General features: G+C 34.4%; 7 protein-coding genes across 7 annotated transcripts; 3 read left to right on the top strand and 4 right to left on the bottom strand. All coding sequences in view use genetic code 12, as the record gives it.

Annotated features, from left to right (window-relative positions):
- Positions 1-15: 15 nt before the first annotated feature.
- CAALFM_CR01090WA (uncharacterized protein) lies at positions 16-2562 on the top strand (the record flags this gene model as incomplete). Its single annotated transcript, XM_712843.2, has 1 exon — positions 16-2562. One exon carries the CDS (start codon positions 16-18, stop codon positions 2560-2562), a length of 2547 nt encoding a protein of 848 aa, XP_717936.2.
- A 118-nt stretch (positions 2563-2680) lies between these two features.
- Positions 2681-3100, bottom strand: CAALFM_CR01100CA (uncharacterized protein; the record flags this gene model as incomplete). The annotated part of the gene is made up of 1 exon (XM_712842.1): positions 2681-3100. The coding sequence occupies one exon, from the start codon at positions 3098-3100 to the stop codon at positions 2681-2683; it is 420 nt and encodes a 139-aa protein (XP_717935.1).
- A 242-nt stretch (positions 3101-3342) lies between these two features.
- SRP54 (RNA-binding signal recognition particle subunit) lies at positions 3343-5013 on the top strand (the record flags this gene model as incomplete). Its single annotated transcript, XM_712841.1, has 1 exon — positions 3343-5013. The coding sequence occupies one exon, from the start codon at positions 3343-3345 to the stop codon at positions 5011-5013; it is 1671 nt and encodes a 556-aa protein (XP_717934.1).
- Positions 5014-5148: 135 nt separating this feature from the next.
- Positions 5149-5883, bottom strand: CAALFM_CR01120CA (uncharacterized protein; the record flags this gene model as incomplete). The annotated part of the gene is made up of 1 exon (XM_712840.1): positions 5149-5883. One exon carries the CDS (start codon positions 5881-5883, stop codon positions 5149-5151), a length of 735 nt encoding a protein of 244 aa, XP_717933.1.
- Positions 5884-6120: 237 nt separating this feature from the next.
- CAALFM_CR01130WA (uncharacterized protein) lies at positions 6121-10374 on the top strand (the record flags this gene model as incomplete). Its single annotated transcript, XM_712839.1, has 1 exon — positions 6121-10374. The coding sequence occupies one exon, from the start codon at positions 6121-6123 to the stop codon at positions 10372-10374; it is 4254 nt and encodes a 1417-aa protein (XP_717932.1).
- Positions 10375-10445: 71 nt separating this feature from the next.
- ERG27 (3-keto-steroid reductase) lies at positions 10446-11486 on the bottom strand (the record flags this gene model as incomplete). The annotated part of the gene is made up of 1 exon (XM_712838.1): positions 10446-11486. The coding sequence occupies one exon, from the start codon at positions 11484-11486 to the stop codon at positions 10446-10448; it is 1041 nt and encodes a 346-aa protein (XP_717931.1).
- Positions 11487-11684: 198 nt separating this feature from the next.
- CTF18 (Ctf18p) lies at positions 11685-14246 on the bottom strand (the record flags this gene model as incomplete). The annotated part of the gene is made up of 1 exon (XM_712837.1): positions 11685-14246. The coding sequence occupies one exon, from the start codon at positions 14244-14246 to the stop codon at positions 11685-11687; it is 2562 nt and encodes an 853-aa protein (XP_717930.1).
- Positions 14247-21065: the final 6819 nt, after the last annotated feature.

Below are 21065 nucleotides of genomic sequence, written 5' to 3' on the forward strand. Positions count from 1 at the left end.
GCAAACCGTTAGATAATGCCGCCACCATCTACCCCAAATCCCCGTACAAGTAATGTCCTACCAACGAATCAAGAACAATCAGAAGACATACCATCTCTGTCTTCTTCACCGAATTTTTCTAGATACGAAGAAGCCAACACACTAGATTCAATGCAACGGTTTAGAAATGCCTCAAACACCACCAATAACACTAGTCTGTTTTCAAGGTTAAACTCAATAAATTTGGTTTCTGATTATATGTACCGAAATCTTCATGCTGAATATAATGACCATGCAATAAATGAACCAGATGCACATTTCCGATCACGCATACTTCGACATATCAGTGACATGCATAGATTACAAAATCATTTCAACGAACTAATAAACACACGAGAGCAAAGAAATACATTGGATCATGAATTGGCTATAAATACAATCCCTGTGCAATTGAGAAATTTATCTAGGGAATTGACAAGAAATGACAATAGAGAAGCATATTACATCGAAACAACAGATGAAGATGATCAAAGTTTCCAAGAGGATGATGATCCAAATGTGATCTATTACTCAGACAACCACGATGAATCTGATGTCATTGAAGTTGACGATGATGAGAGTGCACTCAGTGATGATGCGTCTGCCGCTCTTCGACAAGATGTACGGAATAACGAGAGGCTAATAGTAACATCAGCACGAAACAATAGTGCCTTGTATCCATATAGATCTTCTTTACTAGGGACAACAAGCGCCCTTCCATTGAGAAGACAAAATGCCATTCGAATACGCCAACCACCAAATAAACAGGGAGAAGAACATGCCAAATCAACAAACAAAGATGGAAACTTGATTACTGAAGTACTTAACGAGGAAGCAAATGCGTTGCGAACAGATATTAGTAAGTTTTATCAAGCATTACAAGCACTGGGCTGCTTTCAAGGAGAGTCTCCGTTGTTTGAGAAAAATTATCATGATCACGGTGCCAATTTCAGAAAATTATATCTAACCGGTCCGAACGGCGGGAGTGCGATGATAACAGAATATCGGCTTCTGAATTTAGATCAACGTATGGATGCATATTTACAGAGTAGAAGAAACCGTCTGCTTTGGCAAAAAACTACTCTTCCTATCCCGCCACCTCCCACACTTGACAAAAAGAGATCTCGAGGAATCGCAAAAAGGACTTCCAAAAAACAAAAATTGATCCATAATACTGATGATGAAGTTGCAAAATATGTTGATGATGCACCATCTAATTTTCCGAAAACTAGGTGTACATATTCAAAAACCGAAAAGGAAGCTATAATGAATGGTTTACCAAGCAGTTTGTTGGAATCAGGTTCAAGTTATTCTGTTGGCATTTCTGCTGACCCATTATACAGATGTGATGTAAATTTCACTGATGTAAATAAAATAATTCATGGTGTTTTCAGTTTTACACCAGAAGAGAAGTCCCCTTTATTGTCAGTGCTATTAAAGCTACACAATTTTACCAAATTTTTCTGTGGCTTTAATGATTATGCCCAAAATTTACCCAGAAGCAAAATATTAGTAAGGAAACTTAACGTTTTGGATAGAATATCAATTGATAACAAAGTACATTTCAATAATTTTAAAACGCGTGGAGTAAATATTCCGTTTAATGGTCATTTAGTGGATTTTAGAAACCGGGATTTGCGGTTTTTGAATTATGATTCCAATGAATCATTTTCTTCCAGATTCAAAACAAACAGAGTTAGATTGCAATTATTGGAATGGATGAAGTTACATCCTTTTATTCAATTTAAAGAAAACTATTTTTTAAGTTTTTTGAGAGAAGTTAATGATAGTATGGGTTATATTTGTGAAGCCAAAATGAAGAAATCAACAAAGTCTCAAGCATTAAATACAGTGAAAGATTTTATTTCAAACTTGCATGAATTGACCAAAGATTTCCTGTTTATTAAAGACACGAATCTGCCACTACTTGAAGAACAACGAAAACAAAAACAATGTTCCAGACGTTACAAAGATTTATTTGTTGATGAATGGGAAAGATATTTAACTGGAAAATTGTGCCAGAATATAACTACCAAAGAATCCAACACTCTTATAAACGTTCAATTAAATTTCATTTTATTTGTTTTGGAAGTAGATTTATCTAAATTCTTGGATAATTTCATGGACTTTATTTTCCAACATTGTGATAACAATGATTATATCAATAATTATCGGAAAGTATACCGCAATATACTATCAGATGAAGCAAAAGAATCAGATAATTATCGAGCCATACTAATTTGTTCCATAGATAGAAAAACCGGGGCTATAGAAATACACAATACCCTCCCCTACTTGCATTATAAAGATCGATCAATAAAGAACACCAACTTTATATTGTCTAGTGATCATAATCTATCCACCTATTCTAGCAGAAACACCTACGTTTACGATGATTTTGAAATCTTTGAAGGTGAAAACGTGCCGTTGAACTCGGGGACATTTAATACTAGCATAAATCTTGACGGTCTGACTGAAGCAGTTGTCGACCTGAACTTAACCGGAACAGTAAAACTAGGCACGCCCGTCTGTGACATGGTTTAATATGATATTGATAGTTGTAAAAGTATTTCCCTAAAAAGGCAAGAAGAACATTAGTTCTCAAAAATATACATATATACAAGTACTAAATACATTCATTTATCATCACATTCCGTACAATTTACCAACCCCATCCTTTGGCTCCATCTCTATTGTCTTGTCTCTTTTTTCTAAAGAAATCTTTCCGACATTCCCTATAAGCATCAAAAAACTCTTGACATGCATACTTGTCATCCTGATTACGATATAAGCAATCCATAGAAGCCATTCTACTCTCTTCACATGGGTCATAAAATTTAGAAGGTTCTTTCATTGACCATTTGTATTTATGTCTATGACTTTTAGGATTGTCAGGATAGAATTTAAATTCCTCTACACCACCTTTAGTAAAATCAACTTTTGAAGTATCTTTTTCCACTTCATCTGATATCAATTTTGTGGGTTGCTGTTTTGTGGTAGGGGTGGTAGTAGCAGTAGTATTAGTATTCTTTGGAATTATGGGTGTATCTGCTTCCTTTTTAGTTTCAGTAATCTCCGTCATTGCTTTGAATATGGGGGCCAGTTTACTATCCAACAAAGTAAATACATAAATTGGCAACCCAATAAAGAAAAATTAAATCGGTAGTGGCTCTAAAAATTGGAATAATTACACGACCTTTTCCCACAAAATTACGACGGAAGGAAAAAAAAACCAGGCAAGAAAACAGGAACAAACAAAAATTTTCCACTAATAAAAGAGAGAAAAGTTTGTTGGGACCACTTTCAACATTATATTAAGAAACTATGGTTTTAGCAGATTTAGGATCAAGATTGAGGGGTGCTTTGTCATCTGTGGAATCTGGTTCTGATGACGAGATCCAGCAAATGATAAAAGATATCTGTTCAGCACTTTTAGAATCAGACGTCAATGTTAAATTAGTTGCCAAGTTGAGAGGCAATATCAAAAATAAAATCGACGAATCCAATGTATCTAAAGAAACTTCAGCTATGAATAAACGTAAAAAATTACAAAAGATCATTTTCGACGAATTGTGTGCGTTAGTTGACTCCAATGTCGAACCTCCAAAACCAAAGAAACTTTCTACATCAACCAAAACTATCAATGGGAAAAAAGTGAGATTGTCAAAAGAATCAAGTCACGTTATTATGTTTGTTGGTTTGCAGGGTGCGGGTAAAACCACGTCATGTACCAAATTGGCTGTCTATTATAAGAAGAGGGGATTCAAAGTTGGTTTAGTGTGTGCCGATACTTTCAGAGCTGGTGCTTTTGATCAGTTGAAGCAGAATGCCATAAAGGCAAATATACCTTACTATGGTTCGTATTTGGAACCAGATCCAGTTAAGATTGCATTTGAAGGGGTTCAAAAATTCAAACAAGAGAAATTCGATATTATAATTGTCGATACTTCAGGAAGACATAGACAAGAAGAACAATTGTTTACAGAAATGGTTCAAATTGGAGAAGCTGTCCAACCAACCCAAACCATAATGGTGATGGATGGATCTATAGGTCAGGCTGCAGAATCACAAGCTCGTGCATTTAAAGAAAGTTCTAATTTTGGGTCAATCATATTAACCAAAATGGATGGTCATGCCAAAGGAGGTGGTGCTATTTCTGCTGTTGCAGCTACAAAGACACCAATTGTCTTCATAGGTACTGGTGAGCATGTGGGTGATTTAGAGATTTTCAAACCAACCACATTTATTTCAAAACTTTTAGGTATTGGTGATATTCAAGGTTTAATTGAACATGTTCAGTCATTGAATTTGCACCAAGACGAAGGACATAAACAAACAATTGAACATATAAAGGAAGGTAAATTCACATTGAGAGATTTCCAAAATCAAATGAACAATTTCTTGAAAATGGGACCATTAACAAATATAGCATCGATGATTCCTGGTCTTTCCAATATAATGTCACAAGTGGGAGACGAAGAAACATCGAAAAAGATCAAAAATATGATTTATATCATGGATTCAATGACCATCAAAGAACTAGAAAGTGATGGTAGAATATTCATAAAGGAACCAAGCAGAATCGTCAGAGTAGCGAGAGGTTCTGGGTGTGCTGTTGTCGAAGTGGAGATGATATTACAACAACATAGAATGATGTCAACTATGGCCAAATCTGCCATGGCTGCACAAGGTGGTCAACCAGGCCAACCAGGAAACCCAATGGCCAACAATCCACAAATGCAAAGAATGATGCAACAGGCTCAATCAAACCCAAATTTTATGCAACAAGCCATGAATATGTTAGGAGGCGCCGGTGGCGGTGCTGGTGGCGCTGGGGGATTAGCTGGAATGATGAACAACCCTGCTATGATGCAACAAGCACAACAGATGATGAGACTGAATCCTCAAATGATGCAACAGGCTCAACAAATGATGAAAAATCCAGGAATGATGCAAAAGATGATGCAACAGTTTGGTGGTATGGGTGGTATGTAAAGAGAATTTTTGAAGTATAAATTTTACTTAGTTATTAATGTATTTCATTCGTTCTTATTTCATTTTAATTTCTTTGCATAGAAATTAATAAATACACATATAAAATACAAACCTGCAAAAAGCAAAGACAAAGCATTACCTGTAAAAATCTGGTCTTGAAGTGTTCATACCATACTCAGATAAAGCATTACTTAAATCTTCCATTGTCAATACTATCTTTCCTTGCTGGTTACCTGCGTTCGAATGTGATTGCAGTGATTGTTGTTGATCACCTTCTCCATTATTATTAGCATTACCAGTCAAGGTCTGTTGATTTGCGTATTGTTGACCCTGTAGTAATAGTTTTGCACGAACCTGAGGATTAGAGGAATTGTAAACAGCACTTGCACTTCTAATTCTGCTATATTCGTACGCATCCTGTGCAATATCACTAATGAACTTTTGGGTAGCAAGAGCCAACAACCGTTTAATCTTTATATCCGATGTCTCAAACCCATTTTTGGCCAAATAATAGTCAGTTACCGCGTCGGGAATAATCGGTGCAAAGTCGCCATCCATCAAATCGAGCACTTCCTTTAACGATTTATCTTTACGTGTAAGGTCTGGTAACTCGGGTATTACTGACGCTGGTGGGGTACCGTTAGCTGTACCTGTAGGATGAGCAGTTGATGAAGTAGCATCATTTTGAGGTTTTGCGCTATCACCAGTGTCGATCTTTGTCTCCGCTGTTTGGCTCTGGGATTGTTGGGGTTGTTGGTCGTCCTGTTTCTGTGCTTGTTCTGGTAATTCATCTGGGACAATCTGATCATCAACGTCATTAAACTCAACGTCCATCTCTTCGTCTTCTGGCTTATTTATGGGTTCACTCATTTGTTGTTATATTGATAATTTGTATTGGAATTGATAAATTGTTCACTTTGTTGCTGGTTTGGTATTATTGTTTTTTCGTTTTTGTTAGGATATATTTTTTTTTTGTTCTTCCAAAGAATTTGTGTGTGGGTTTCGATATTTTCCAGTTTCTAATATCTCAATAATCTATCACACTTCCTAATAGTTAGCAAAATTTTTTTAATTCTACAGTACAACCTGACTAACCCACGCTAGGTCATGACGAGTCGAAAACTAAACCCATATGAAAGTTCTACATTTGAAAATTCTTTACTGCTTAGAGTGGATGGGGCAATTGGTGCCATGTCGCTATCGCCCAACGGGAGAGACGCAGTTTTAGCAGGGCGACGAGGTCTTTTTATTATTGACTTAGATGACCCATTTACACCTCCAAGATGGCTACATCATATAACTTCTTGGGAAGTGGCCGACGTTCAGTGGTCACCTCATCATTTTGTAAAACCATCATGGTGTATTTCTACCTCGAATCAAAAGGCACTATTATGGGATTTAAAGAGACCGTCAAGTAACGCAATTGCAAGTATACTACATTCGCATAATAGGGCCATATCTGACATCAATTTCCACCCATTTGATCCTGAAATTTTAGCTACATGTGCAGTTGATAGTTTCATAATGAGTTGGGATATGAGAGCTCCAAGAAAACCAGTTGCAAAGTGGGCAGAATGGAGAGCTGGTGCAAGTCAGGTCAAATGGAATCACGAAAACCCCAACGAGATTGCGCTGTGTCACGATAGTTCATTTTACATTTGGGACACTAGAAAAGGTGCTTTACCTGTTGTTAAAATCGAAAAAGCTCATGAGAAAAAGATAAATGGGATTGATTTTACTCAAGGATTGAAAAACATTGTAACCTGCTCCAATGACAATAAAGTGAAATTTTGGAATTTGCAAAGCGACGAGGCTTCCAATTACATCTCAAATTTCAATTATTTTGATAGCGCACAAAACAGTCCGATTCGTCCCAGTGTAGTTATAGAAACCGATTTCCCAATAGCTAGAGCCAGAAATCTACCTTTTGGATCTGACAAAGCATGCGGAATAATGCCTTTGGCAGGAGGGAATAACTCAATTCATATAGTAAACTACGATGATGCTTACCGTGATTATTTACAAGAAAAAACCACACAAATATTAAGTAGCCAGCCCGTTTATTCATTTAAAGGACATCGAGGCCCTATAAAAGATTTTCTTTGGAGAACAAGACACGAATGTTACGAGGGCTTTGATTCTAGAAAGAAATGGAAAGACTATCAATTGGTGACATGGTCTTCAAAAGACTACGATTTAAAATTGTGGCAGCACGATGATAGGATTTACAAGGGTGTGAACTATGACCCTACTTTTTTTAATGTTTTCAAGGACGAACTGGACTCAGAAACCTCCCGGCCAGAAACACCACGAGCAGAACATGTTTATAAATATGATACCTTTTGCTGTGAACCACGAATAACGATAGATGATATAACAAAAACAAATGGTGGCGATTTGCTTTCTGCAATGACACTTTCATTAATTGCGGAGAAACATAAATTAGCCAATACGGAGTTTACACAGTTGAATCATCTCAACTGGATTTCAGGTGTTCGAATGGGACATAATGACTCTGCTGAGCGGAAGAACAGTTCCTCAAGTTTTGAAGATGATGGACCAACCAACTTGGGTGAGGAGGTTAGTATCGTTGGCCACAAGTTTCCTAAAATAAGATTTGAAAAAATATCCGTTTCCACTGGGGAATTGGTTATCAGTTTACGTGGGCCGCTACCTACACTAGAAAGTACTAGTATGGACCGCAAAGATTCGGTTGAATCAAATGAAAACAATAATGCAGAGTCGGCAGTATCATTACGTGATAAGAGTATTATCAGTGAAGGCGATAAGGATACCGAAAAAATGAGCCACAAAGAAAGAGAGAACTTGCATACTGAATCTAATATTGAGAAATCCAAAGAAGAGTTTACAACTGATCAAAAATTGGTGTTTATACGTCTTGAAATTGGTTTTCCTAAGGCATATCCATTCTTGGAGCAAGTCAGTTCAGAGCAATTCAAATCAGCTAAAAAGTTTTCCAAGCTACAAAAACAGAACCAGATTAAGTTCAATATTGAAGAGACCCATGAGTTATCAACCTCTACCAAGAACATAATGCAGGAGAATTTGGACAATATTGCACAATTCTATACTAATAAGTATCAGCGATTTTGTCTAGAACCTTGTTTAAGATATTTGATGGGAGAGAAAGTGGAGCTTGATGACGATTTAATGATTGAGGGCAATCAAAATGGAACCGACAGTGGCGATAGTGAGGTCATCCAAGAAGTAGGTGATGAAGCATGGGTTGACGATTTAATCAACCAACAACCCGATATTCCGACATATTCGTCCGGCGAAGAAGAGGAAGGAGAAACTGGATTGGCCGATTTGATCCCTGCACATGACAGAACTCTATACCAAACAACTGATTCCGAAATTAAGGACGATGAAACACATTTGGGCCGAGTTAATGGGAAAGTACCTACTGTTGATAGTACACCTTTACCAAATGGGTGTGGTGCTATTTGGTCTCCCACCGGCCAATTGGTTTGCTTTTTTATACCAAAGTCAAAAGCAGATGGGGATGCACAGGAAGACAACGAGAGTAAGGCATTCCAGAAATTTAATATTTTTAAATTTACAGACGGTGGGTTTAGTCTGCCACACCATCAAAAATCCGAGTCTATAGGATCCGAGTCTGGGACTCAAGACGACTGTGATTCAGATAATTCTTCTGAAGATGACAATGACAATCGATCAGTTTCTTCTTCTTCATCCGATGGCAGCTTTGCCAAAGATTGGGATGAAATGTTACTGAATGACGCACCGAGAGTAAGAGTTCAGGGATTGTTCAAAACTAGTCTTGGCTTGGGTAATTATTTTGATCACGAAAGCAGTCACAAATCATCATTGAATAGATTGACAAGCAATGGGGGTACAGCTTCCAACTACAAATCATCCCTTAAAGGTGACAGAAAGAAGTTAACTGATGCAATTCAACTGAGAAGAAAAAATATTGTGGGTATATTTGATTTTGGACATTTGCTCCCTGATAAATACGAACTTGCACGAGAGTACAGAGTACTAGGAGACTCGCCAGAAATACTAGCAAAGCACAATTCTTCAGTGGCTCTAAAATATGGGCTCAAAGAAATTAGTGACGTTTGGAAAATACTTGAAATGATTCTCATTAAACAAACACAATATTCAGACATCATTGATGACTTTTATCCAAATTATAGCTTGAATATCCCTGTTCAGACTGAAATTGGCGATAAATTTCTCTATAAATCACGATTTTATTGGAATACACACCCCTTTGGAAGTTCTTGGCTTATTAAAGAGATTTTCGATTATTTTGAAAGGAAATTGAATGTACAAATGTTGGCGATGATGGCATGCATATTGTATGAGAATCCTAAAAACTTGAAAGTGGCCAGTGAATTAATGAATGTCCCTGTTCACACACCTTATCAAGCTTTGCCACCACCTCCTATAGTATCATTGAGTGCTTGTAACAGTACCATATTTGGGCTTTCTTATGGGAAAACTACAGTTAGCGAAGATACCGGGTACGATCATAGAAATTCAGCTTTGCTGGGCACTATAAAGGAGTCCCTGGCCCCGCCTGCCACTGCTTACGCCAGATCCATAACTTCGTCGGTTGGAGCAGAGAGTATTGCTAATGGATCGCCAGATAAATTTAGAGTTTTGAAAAAAAACTTTGCATTAAAATCGCATTCGTTGGGACCTTCCAACAACTCGCATTCTTCCTTGAATGACTCTTTACTTGAATCTAATGTCTCTACACCGGAACGGAATATGAGAATACCGTCACTGGAAAAGAAAAGTAAGGGTATTGTTTTACGAAAACCATATCCTTTGAAGAAATTCCGACCAAAGCCTACCCCTACAGTATCTATTGAGATGCAAAATATTGAAGAGTTGGATGTCTACGAAGATATTAACTCAAGATCTTTATTGAGTTCGATAGACAAAGACAAGTTGGTCAAGTATAGAGAGATTTATGCTGAAATGTTGTATAATTGGCAATTGCCTGTGGGGCGTATCAAACTTTTGAAATTCAATTATCCTGAGCTGGAAAAAACGGAATTGACTACTAAAGATATTCACAAGTGTTCAATTGGATTCAAAAAGAGATCGCAACAGCATCCGCATCAAAATTTGTTGAACCCAATAACGACAATTTATTCAAAGTTCCCAAACTCATGGAATACAAGCAAAAGACAATTATTAAAATATTGCAATTTGTGTCAATTGGCAGTAACTAAAAACTTCACTTTATGCACAGTGTGTGAACATATAATGCACACGGCATGTGCCAGAGAATGGTGGACTACAGATAATAGTGAATGTGCAAGTGGTTGTGGTTGTAGATGTTTAGAACGTAGCTTTTGATAGTTGTTTGTAATAAAAGTATCTGTATGTACAAAGGAGTAAGAAAACTAGATCATCCTATCTTGAATCACTCAAGGTTGACGTGTATTTACTATTTGATCCTTCAACTTTTCGTCCCACTCTTTAGTAAGTGTGTCCAAATACAGGACAACGTCGTCCAGACCAGTGCTGTCAATCTCTTCTTCTAATAAATACTCTTTACCAGATCTAGTACAAGCCGAGGCAGTTTTGCAGTTTTGTTTAGTTTGACCTAAAGCAGCAGCAACAGGAGCGTTCGCAGCAATATACCCAGAAATATTGTGATATGGTGACCCTAAAAATCTTGCAAGGTAGAATAAAAATAACATACCATAGTATGTGAAAACGTTCAAATATTGGAAAAACGAGAAACTTGTGAATATCCCAGGATGAACTAAATACTGTTTGATTCCATGTTCTCTTTCTAGCTTGTTGTAAGTTCCAAAATGCATCAAGTCAACCAATCTTTTTGAGCCTTCATAGCTTGCTGGTGATCTCAATAATTGTAAATCATTGAAAGACAAATATTTTGGACTTGACATTAATGAGCTGACCCACACTATTTTCCCACCATTTTCCAACAAGTGTTTGATTCTGTGGATAAAATAATATGGTCCAAACACATTTGCTTGAAAGACTAATCCCAATTTATCGCCACTTTCTACTCCAACTTTTTGTAATTTATAAGTTGGATTAGTGACTGCCTCAATTGGGCTTTGCAAAACTTCGAGAACTGCGCCAGTCCAATCTATGCCTCCGTATACTCCTTGGGCCGCATTAATAAACAAGTAATCAATATGTTTGTATCGTTTATTCAATTCATAATATGCTGATAAAATTGATACCATATCAGTGAAATCCACCAATAAATAGTCAAATTCCACCTTGTTTACTTTAGTTGGGATTTTTGCCACAATATATTTTTTAATATCAGAAATCACTTCCTTTACTTTTGGTAATGTTCTGGAAGTAACAACAAGAGTAATTTCTTTGTTGTCAGGAAGCCCCTCCAACAAACGAACAGCTATATTGAATCCTAAATTTGAAGATGTCCCGGTAATGACTGCAACTGTAGAATCCTTTAAAAGTGACATAGCTAGATGTGTTGCAAGCGATGGTGTGCCAAAAGAGAAATGAATGCTATTATTGTTTTCTGATAGATTCACATTTTTATATGTCTATTTTTTTTTCCGACTTGAGTATTTAATTTTTCACACAATAATAATAATGTTACGCGATCGTATAAACTGATAATGTAATTTAACTTAACTCTATACATCACAACAAATTGCTTAAACGATCCAGAGATCATTCCAACCGATATTCTTTCTTACAGCATTTGAGAACCCTTCATTGTATTTTACCCATATTCTTGAAGTTTTAAACTCCTTGTCTCCATCAGATGATCCTTCATCAGTATTAGCAGTATGAGTTTTGGAATTAACTTCTTCATATCTCCCTTTAAAGAAGTTAAGGCTTGTAGTGGCAAGGGTTTTCGATCTTTTAGCAGCCTTATCTCCGTTATTTGATTCTTTAGTGTTCTCTTCTAATGAACGTTTGACAGATTTTTTGGAAACATCAATTCTATCCAATTCTGCTGTAATCAATGGGAACAACGATTGACGACGAAGCTGAGTTTGCTTCACAACAGATGCTGCAGGAATAGTTGTCAAGTAGTTATCATAAATTGTCAACAGATCCAAATCTGGATTCAACTTGAGTGACGATAAGCCAGTTTCCAAATCTTTCAGGTATTCCAAGGACAAGTCGAGTTCTTTCACCAATCCAGCAATCCTTTCTAAACATTTCTTTTCTGTAACATTCAAATCAGACTTTACTTTAGCTGACATATGAGGAGATAATATTTTGGCCAAGCATGGTAAAACTAAACTTGCAGCATTCTCAGCGTTCATACCAAGGGCTACTCTCATTTGTACCAGCAATCTATTTTCTATCAGTCGAATTATATTTTTATTACTTTTCAATAATTGACTGTGTTCAAAGTCTAAGTTCTTGGCATTAGGAATCAATGTTTGGTTTCCTGGCTGGACTCGGATATCGCTAAATAAAGATGAGGCCTTTAACAAAACTAATGGAGAGTATTCATTAGTCTCATTAATTCTGGTGAACCGCGATTGGTAACTTATCCAATCACTGAGTTCACAAGGTTTAATTAACGAGTCGTCTTGAATGTGAACAGTGTCTAAATATTTGTCAAATATGCCTTTGAGGACTCTGTCAAATGTTCCAGAATTACTTGCCAATGCCCTACCTTCCCCATTCATAAACCCATCAAACAAGCGAGCAAGATTCTCTTCCTTAGACAACTGAGGGTCTCTTTTGAAAAGTTGATCAGTCATTGCAAACCAAGAAAGCTGTCGATCAATTAAATGAGTATCCTTCGAAATTCTTCTTTCAATAGTGTCAACAATTCTACTATTAAATTGCATATGATTGATGCATGCTCTGATGTCACCTTCACAAATTTCCACAATATCACCAATTTCTTGATGATCAAGTCCCATATTTTCTTGTTTGTTAATTTGCATCAAATAATCTTTGACTGATTTGATGGCATTCCCTCCCGTTTTTGCACCGGATGATGTTTTAGAAGTAGTTGGTTTTCTAAATTGGATAATTTCTGAGATTGGTCTCAATTTCTCCATAGGATTGGGTCCAAATCTATTTGATTGTTGGGAATAAATGTCATTGGCAATACAAATAATGGGACGATTTAAGAAGATGTCTTTCTTTTTCGATTTCTTCTTGGCTTCGATTTCCTCAGTCGACAGTCTTTTTAGTTTTTTGTTGAGGGCGCGGTGATCTGCTTGGACCAAATCATTCAACACTTTGACAACGTCATTGATATTTGCCAAGGAGTCAATTTCGTCTATTATTAAACAAGACGGCTTACCTTGTGAGTGAATAGAATTTGATGTCAAGGCATTGACGATTTTGAGTTTTAATGCAGAAGCTGCATTGGTGTAAGCAGTAGACCCACCGCCAGAAGCCTGTGGTAGGGTATCCATACTATTTGCTGCATTCAACTCTTGAACGGTGTAGCCCATATGCTTTGCCAAAATGTGTGAAATAGTGGTTTTCCCAATACCAGTAGGTCCATGGATTAACAATATTTTCTTATAAGGTCTTCCCAAGAGATCTGAATTTTCCGTGTTTAAAATATCGTCACCAAACACCACGGGTGACCATTTCTTCAACCATTGCAAAATCAATCTATACTGTCTATCATTACCTGCAGAGCATAATTGGATAAAACTATTTGGTTTATATTTTTCAGTCCAGATTTGAGACGAAGTAGAGTCATGCTTAATGGATGACAATGATGGGGGGTCTGATAATTTCTTTCTATTTTCTTTAAATGAATTTCTCAAGTTGGCCTTGTTCGTTAAAGAATCCATATCTAGAAATATTCCTGAAAGTTGCTTCTCATCGATATTTACTCTCTCGGTAGATCTTGGAGCTAACTTAATTTGTTTACCTGAAAATAGTTTTACTGTCTTTGATGGTTTAGATGCTGGTGAAAAATCTTGGTCCATGTCATCAAAATCAACAACAACAAGTTCTTGTGAATCTTGTTTTAAGCTTTCTTGATTAGGTTCCAAATCCTCTTGAGGTGCTATTAGATCATGTAAATTAGTCTGATTTGCTTTAGAAAATTCGTTAGTTTCGTAGTCATGTATCACATCCTTGAATAATAATGATTCTGACATATTGAAAGCATTTCCTCCAGTTTCCATATTCGTTTCTGGTTGAGTAAACAAACATGAATCCTTCATGCTAAATTCGGTACTTGAAGGCATTGGCTGTTGATTATGATCCTCTGATTGTATCATTTGATGAGTTGTGAATGTGTCTGTGTTGGATTACTATGTGAAAAAAAAAATATGCAGTTTGGTAAACAAGACGCGTCTAACCAAATTTTTTCTTTTACGGTGTTGCGAATTCACTCACTTTCTATTTCCGTGATACAGTTCTCTCTACTGTCACATACTCAGCCAATATTACCACGAATACAGGGCTGATTAGACCAAGTGTGACATTTAAATAATCATCTCAATATGAAAGAAAGTTTATCTATTTGATCAGATAATTATGATATTAAATATGAAAGGAGTCAAGACATATTGGCATATATGTTATATATTAAATAATTTGAAAATTCTAGAATCCAGTAACACCAACCAATCATTGTAATTCAACGTTGAGATTTGAAGGAATTCAGTTCCAGGAAGGTATCTAATTGCGTTTGAAGAGATTATCTTTTTAGTTCATTGTTTTGAGGTAATTGGAATTAAATAAATGACCACATACAGTAATAATTTGTATTACGAGTTTTACAAGCTGGTGCTAAATTTCTTTTCTACAAGCTAAAACCAAACCAATAATGTAAAATACTTTTGAACAATCTAAAATGGTAAAAACAAATGACAGAGGTATGGCTTTTGGAGGGTTGTTTGAATTGTCGTTCTTATTCACATTAATGCAATAGATAATCACCTATTTGTAATAATCAACCTTAACCTTGATAATCACATTGAAACTATTTTTGCTAAACAATGCTCAATTGCACATCAAATATGAACTCAAGGAAAAAGACTATTAATAATTCCTTTCAATTTATCTGCTCTAAAGCTGTTAGGTAGTAGACGTGCTCTCATAAATAACTTATTATAATAACAGGCGCCATAGTCATTGTATCGCATGATTGGTCGTCTAATGAAAAAACTTATGTATTATAGTTTCCACCTTATTATAGATTTATAGAGTTTCTAGGTTATTCATTCAAGACAATACACTTTGACCCTTACATATATCAAATTTTAATCTCTGTGGCAAGTGGGAAATTTAACATCTTTATTGATACTAACTTTAATTTCAGAAGAGTTTATAAGTAATTTTTTTCCTTTTCATAAATAAGATAAATCTGCTTGTATAGTATAAGTTTGGAAAAGAATCTTTGATTTTTAGGTTTGATAAAAACTTCCAAAGTATATATTAAGAATTTTAATGGTCATTTGGTTGCAAAAGTGCAGCGTCCACGTGACACAAAAATCTGGGTCTTAGTTTTAAACCTCACAAATACAGCGTATATGAACAAAACACACTTTGGCAACTAAATTAACTCTTATGGTTAACATGCATTTCTGCTTATTTAAAATAAATAATCAAAGGCGGTGATCAGGGATTCATTGGAACTGTATTAGAAGATTCATGATTAATGAGCACTAGTTACTCATCACACCGAGGGTTTAACTTTGTGAAAACTTTCCAATCCGTTCGATAGTTCATTTTTAATGCATTACCTACTGTATAAAAATATGTGAATAGCTTGTAGTGATTCTGGTCTCAATTTTTGTGTGTCAGGATTAAGAGACCTCAACACCAACAATAAGAGACATCCACTAAACATATCATTTTTGAGAAAAACCCACTCATGTCTAAAAATACTCCAAGGGGTAAAATTGTCGATGTTGTATCCTATCATGTTAGAAATGATATTGGTTACGTTTCAGTTCGTTACGAAAATGGTGCCATTAAAAAATACAAAGAAGCAACACTTAACAGACTTGATCCCCAAGTTTTGAAGAAATTCTTTGGGAAAATAGGCAAGTAAAGGAGTGATAATTGCCTATTTTTAGAAATCAAAAAATCTATTTTTAGCTGATTTCTTGTTTTTTTAAGTAATACTTGAATTTTCACACTATTATATGATACCTAAAACTTTAGATGTACTAAGAGGAGTGTTTTGAGAGATGCAGGTGGCTAGAACAATTAAATTTAAAGGCTTACACGTGACTTGGTGAGTTTCTACTAAACTAATTTTATGGAAGGGGATAGTGAAATGACTTTAACCTTAAATTATATTACCTTCTTTGCATAATTGAGATTCCCACCTGTTTTGAGTTTTTTTATTTACTTTTATCGAGAATATACAATTTCATTGACTCATAGTCAAGACAAAGTTTGTATGATGTAAGCAGAGAAACTCTACTGTAGAGTTCTATCACTCATCATATATAAGAATTAGCTTTTTTATAAATAATGCTAGAATCGAAAAATTCTTATTTCAATAAATTTACAGTATAAAAATGAATGACTACTTCCTTGGATTTTATTTTCTGCAAAGAAATTTCTTTCCTATAAGAGATACAAAGGTTTAATACCCTCAATTATAAACTTTATTCCATATAATATTTGAATTTTAAACACGAATTGTCTAATGCCAAGAAGCTCATCTAAAGGGAATATCGACTCTATTAGATCCAATTATACTGAGAATGGAATAGATTACGTTGTTGTTCGTTATGAAAGTGGTGAAACGGAACACATGAAGCTAATTGATCTTTTATTGTTTCCTCATAATAAAATAGCAAAGGTTTTGAAGAAATAAAATGATATTTACGATGTTGTTGGATTATTAAAAGTTTGATTTATTGGTGTAGACCATTTTTGCTTTATACTTATTTTGTAGTTAATATTCAAAATTATTTTCCCAAAGTGTAAGGTTACTCCCTTTAGGGATGATTCCGTTCAAAATAAAGTTATTGATGGACATTAAAAACACATTTTCTGTACGATGTTTAAAGTTTGTCTTGGTGGAGACCTTAAAGTGGCTAATGACAAATTCAAAATTGTGGATACTGACAGGTAATGCATGACCACCATGGTTTTGACTTAATTATTATCAAATTAACATTTCCATTTAAAAACCTGGCTTCCAAGAATGATTTAAAGTCTAATAGATTAGTAAATAGTTGTACTCTATTTGCCGAGTATACTTTTTCTCTCTTTGCGGAACAAACTTTTGCAACTCTCGCTGCAAAGTATTGCCTTAATATAAATTTTGTGACACATTCCACAAAAGCTTATATGTTAATAAAAACCCATTACACCTAATTTTACAATATAAAAGTAGCCCAGTATATCTCAAAATAATTTTCAATAATTGTTTACTTGTATGTTTGAATGTCAACAGCAAGTATACAACTACACTGAATAATCAATATTCAAACTTTTACTTAAACTATTACAATGTCAAGTGGTACTTATAAGGGTAAACAATTTGTTCTCATTTGTCGTGACTACAAAGATGGTGAAAGGTATCTTACTGTACGTTTCAAAGATGGTACTGTTAATACTGTGAAAGAATCAGATGTAAAATATGATCTTGAAGAACCGTATGTAATTAGAAGATCACCTTAAACGGATGAAGGTCGGAAACATTTATTTTGTAAATGCTGAATCTAGAGCTGTTTCAATTTTTTTGGCTTCTTAGAAGCAGCTTTTTTTTATTTATGCTAGATTATTTATTTTATATTTTTGTACATTTTATAATTGTGAAATCATATAATAAAAATCTTAAACATGAAAATCAAAAGATATATAGTTGGTAAAGATCTGATACTTACACAAGCAGGACACATTTGTTTACTTCCCGCAGCCAAACCAATTTCTTAACTTCTTGAAGATTTGTTAAGAAGAAAAATTCAATAGCTTAAAATCTAAATGAAATGATTTGTAACTTAATTTACTAATTTCTTATTGACTTACTCTTGTCTCAGAATAAGCTTTGTTTTATTAACAAAATCAATTTAGTCTGGATTATAGATCAATTGCTTATTGTCCTTACAAGGTAACTCTAAAAATGTGAGATCTGTCACAAATTTTGGAAATATTCATACACAAAATTAAATTATTATATAACTTCTGATAAAGAACGCTATTCAATTTGGTAGAAATAATTTTTAAGAGTAGACTGTCCAGTACAGTTGACTAAATATTTTATACTTGTTTATTATAAGATAGAAACTTCAGTCAAACCCCCCCTGAAAAAAAGAATTACCAGGTAAGAGATTCACAATGCCAAGCACATCTTCCAAAAGAGAATCATGTGAGATACAATATGCTTACACTGATGATGGTGTAAGATATATTGCTGTTCGTTACAAAAGTGGTAAAACTGACATCCTTACACAAGCTGAGTATCGAAGACTTTACCCAATTCAACAACAGGGCACCAAAAAAAAACACGACGGTACTTGAGATCACGAAAGCGGCTTTTGGTGTTTTTGGTTTTTATTCCTTGAATTGTTTATGTTTGGGGATGTTAGGTTTATTCTATTTTATATTTGTGTATAATCAATTCTACAACTAAATATTGAATTCTAATAATCAATTTATTAAAGCAGCAAAAAGCATAGTGTTGGAGGAGGCAAACTACAGATAGATCAATTTGTTCAAACTACACTACTTTTAACTTCTTGGTGGAACTTTGTTTCAATTAGAGACTGATTTTTCATTTAACTAACAATATTGGGCATAAATTAAGTTAATAATGATATATTGAACAATAAACAATTGACGTAAGTCAAGACTTAAGGTTATAGATTAACCTTAATTTGATACATCCCTTCTGAAAAACTACAATAAACCATATATGTTTATAGTTTACTTTTGAAACAAATTGAAACTTTTGCAACTAAAAAAAAACTAAAAGCACTGAAAATGTAACACATTACATTAAGACTTCCGTCTCCAGAAATCAATTTCACCTCTCCCCTTGATTATTGCATCCTGTTTAAAATGCAATATATAAGCAGATGATTATTCCACAAAATCTAACATTAAGATTCTTGGTGTAATTCCCAAAAGTTTCTCTTACAGACTTCTTTGTGGCTAATCAAATTCAAATTCAAATAGAAATGCCCCATTTACGTGGAACCTTTGAAGGTAGACGGTTTGCTGTTGTCGCTAGAGAACATAGAAAAACTGGAATTTATGTCCTCATCTGTTTTTCAGATGGTACTTCTACAACTGTACCAGAATCAGCACTTGTGTATGAGAAATAAGTTATCTCAACTGCACATAGAATGAAGAAATTAAGAGATTTGTTAATATTTACAAAAAAAAAGAGGGTTAAGTTGATATTGCTTGGTTATAGTTTTTTGTTTATACTATTTTTTGTATAGGTAATTTGAGTATTATGAGTGATCATAATTATTTCCCCAAGAATAAACTTTTATAAATAAGATTGTCTAAAATTTTCATTCAATTATAATTTATAATACTAAACTTTAAACTAACTGTGAGTAATTTAAACTGATAAAGTCTCCCTGAAATCAATCTCAAATATAAAATGTGGCAAAGATAGCCTACAGTTTTTGATGATGATTTTCCATTTATTTACTAGAGATTCATCAAACTAAACAAAATCAAATTCAAATTCTACATTCAGTTTGCCTCCCCTCCTACCATCTTCAAACAGAGGAAGAAATACAATCATAATGTCAAGAGGAGCCTTCGAAGGTAAAAAGTTTCTTGTTATTGATCGTCAACGTGTGAAAAGATTATGGTATATTACAGTCCAATTTGAAACTGGTGAAATTGACATATTGGATGAAAAGGATGTTGAGTATGATGAAGATGCTCCATTAAAAGCCAAATCCAAGGCAAAAAAATAATATGTCCCAAGTGTTTTGCAGCTAGCTTAAAGTTTTGTAGTAAATTTTTATTTCTATATACAACATTCTAAGATACTATAATTGCGTTCTACAATTATCAAAGTAAGTTCTGAATTGATTAACCTTGTAGAAATGTTAATAAGAATTCATATATTACATTAAAACTATATATGGGTTATACTACAGGACTTTTTATTTGAATAATAATAGTTGTGACTGATCATCATTCTTAGGGAACTTTTTCAAAACCTAAAACATTCTAGGCAAACTTAATACTATTAGTTATACTCCCATTTTTAAACTTTTAGGAGGATGTGCTATAATTTATTGGATATTCACTTTAATAAATTGCATTATATAAGAAACTAATCATGCCCTATCAATTTCTGGTACTTTTATTTTTGCTAATCAAAACATACTCCAGGGTTTGGTGAATATTCAAAGTTATATAACAACTATAATGTCAGCAATAAGTGGACTATTTAATGGTAATAGTTTTGTTGTTATTGGTTGTGGTACAAAAGAAGGTGAAAAATATGTAACCATTCGTCTTGAAAATGGTCAGATTAAAACAGTGAAAGAATCCGAAGTCACGTATGATGAAGTAACACAGTTAAGCGACTTTTTACAGAATATTTAAAAGTTGCAAATTATTTTGGTAGTCATTTGTGTTCTCAATTCATTTTATTGAAAGTTATGGTGGCTTTCCGTTGACAGACATGTGTACCGTGTATTTCTGTATGTGCAATGTTTTGAATTCTATGATTATATTTGAACCATTCTAATCTCTTGTCTTTACCTCTAAACTATTCATTTTGGAGTAATTATGAACGTGTAAGATAATTGTCAAGTGCACAGATTTATTAACTTAAAATCCAGAATTCTAATTAGAACAAATTCGATGAGCTTTTTGATTGTATATTACTTTGTTGTTTGTGGATAATATGGAATAGGTGTCATCCTTGACATATATAACAGGATATCCAAGCAAGCACAAATACATAGTAATTCCATTCATTAACTCAAGAGTTCGAGTTTTAAGGCATTACTTGTGGCTTTTCCTACTATTGTCAGCAAGATCATAAAAGTGAACAGTTTGTAACTTAGCAATGAATTCAGTTATTTTTGCTCCCCATTTTATGAGTAATACCCTAGTAAGTATCATAACCAACTTGTACTACCAATGTAATC

This window comes from Candida albicans, chromosome R, assembly GCF_000182965.3.
Source record: "Candida albicans SC5314 chromosome R, complete sequence".
Taxonomy (NCBI): domain Eukaryota; kingdom Fungi; phylum Ascomycota; class Pichiomycetes; order Serinales; family Debaryomycetaceae; genus Candida; species Candida albicans.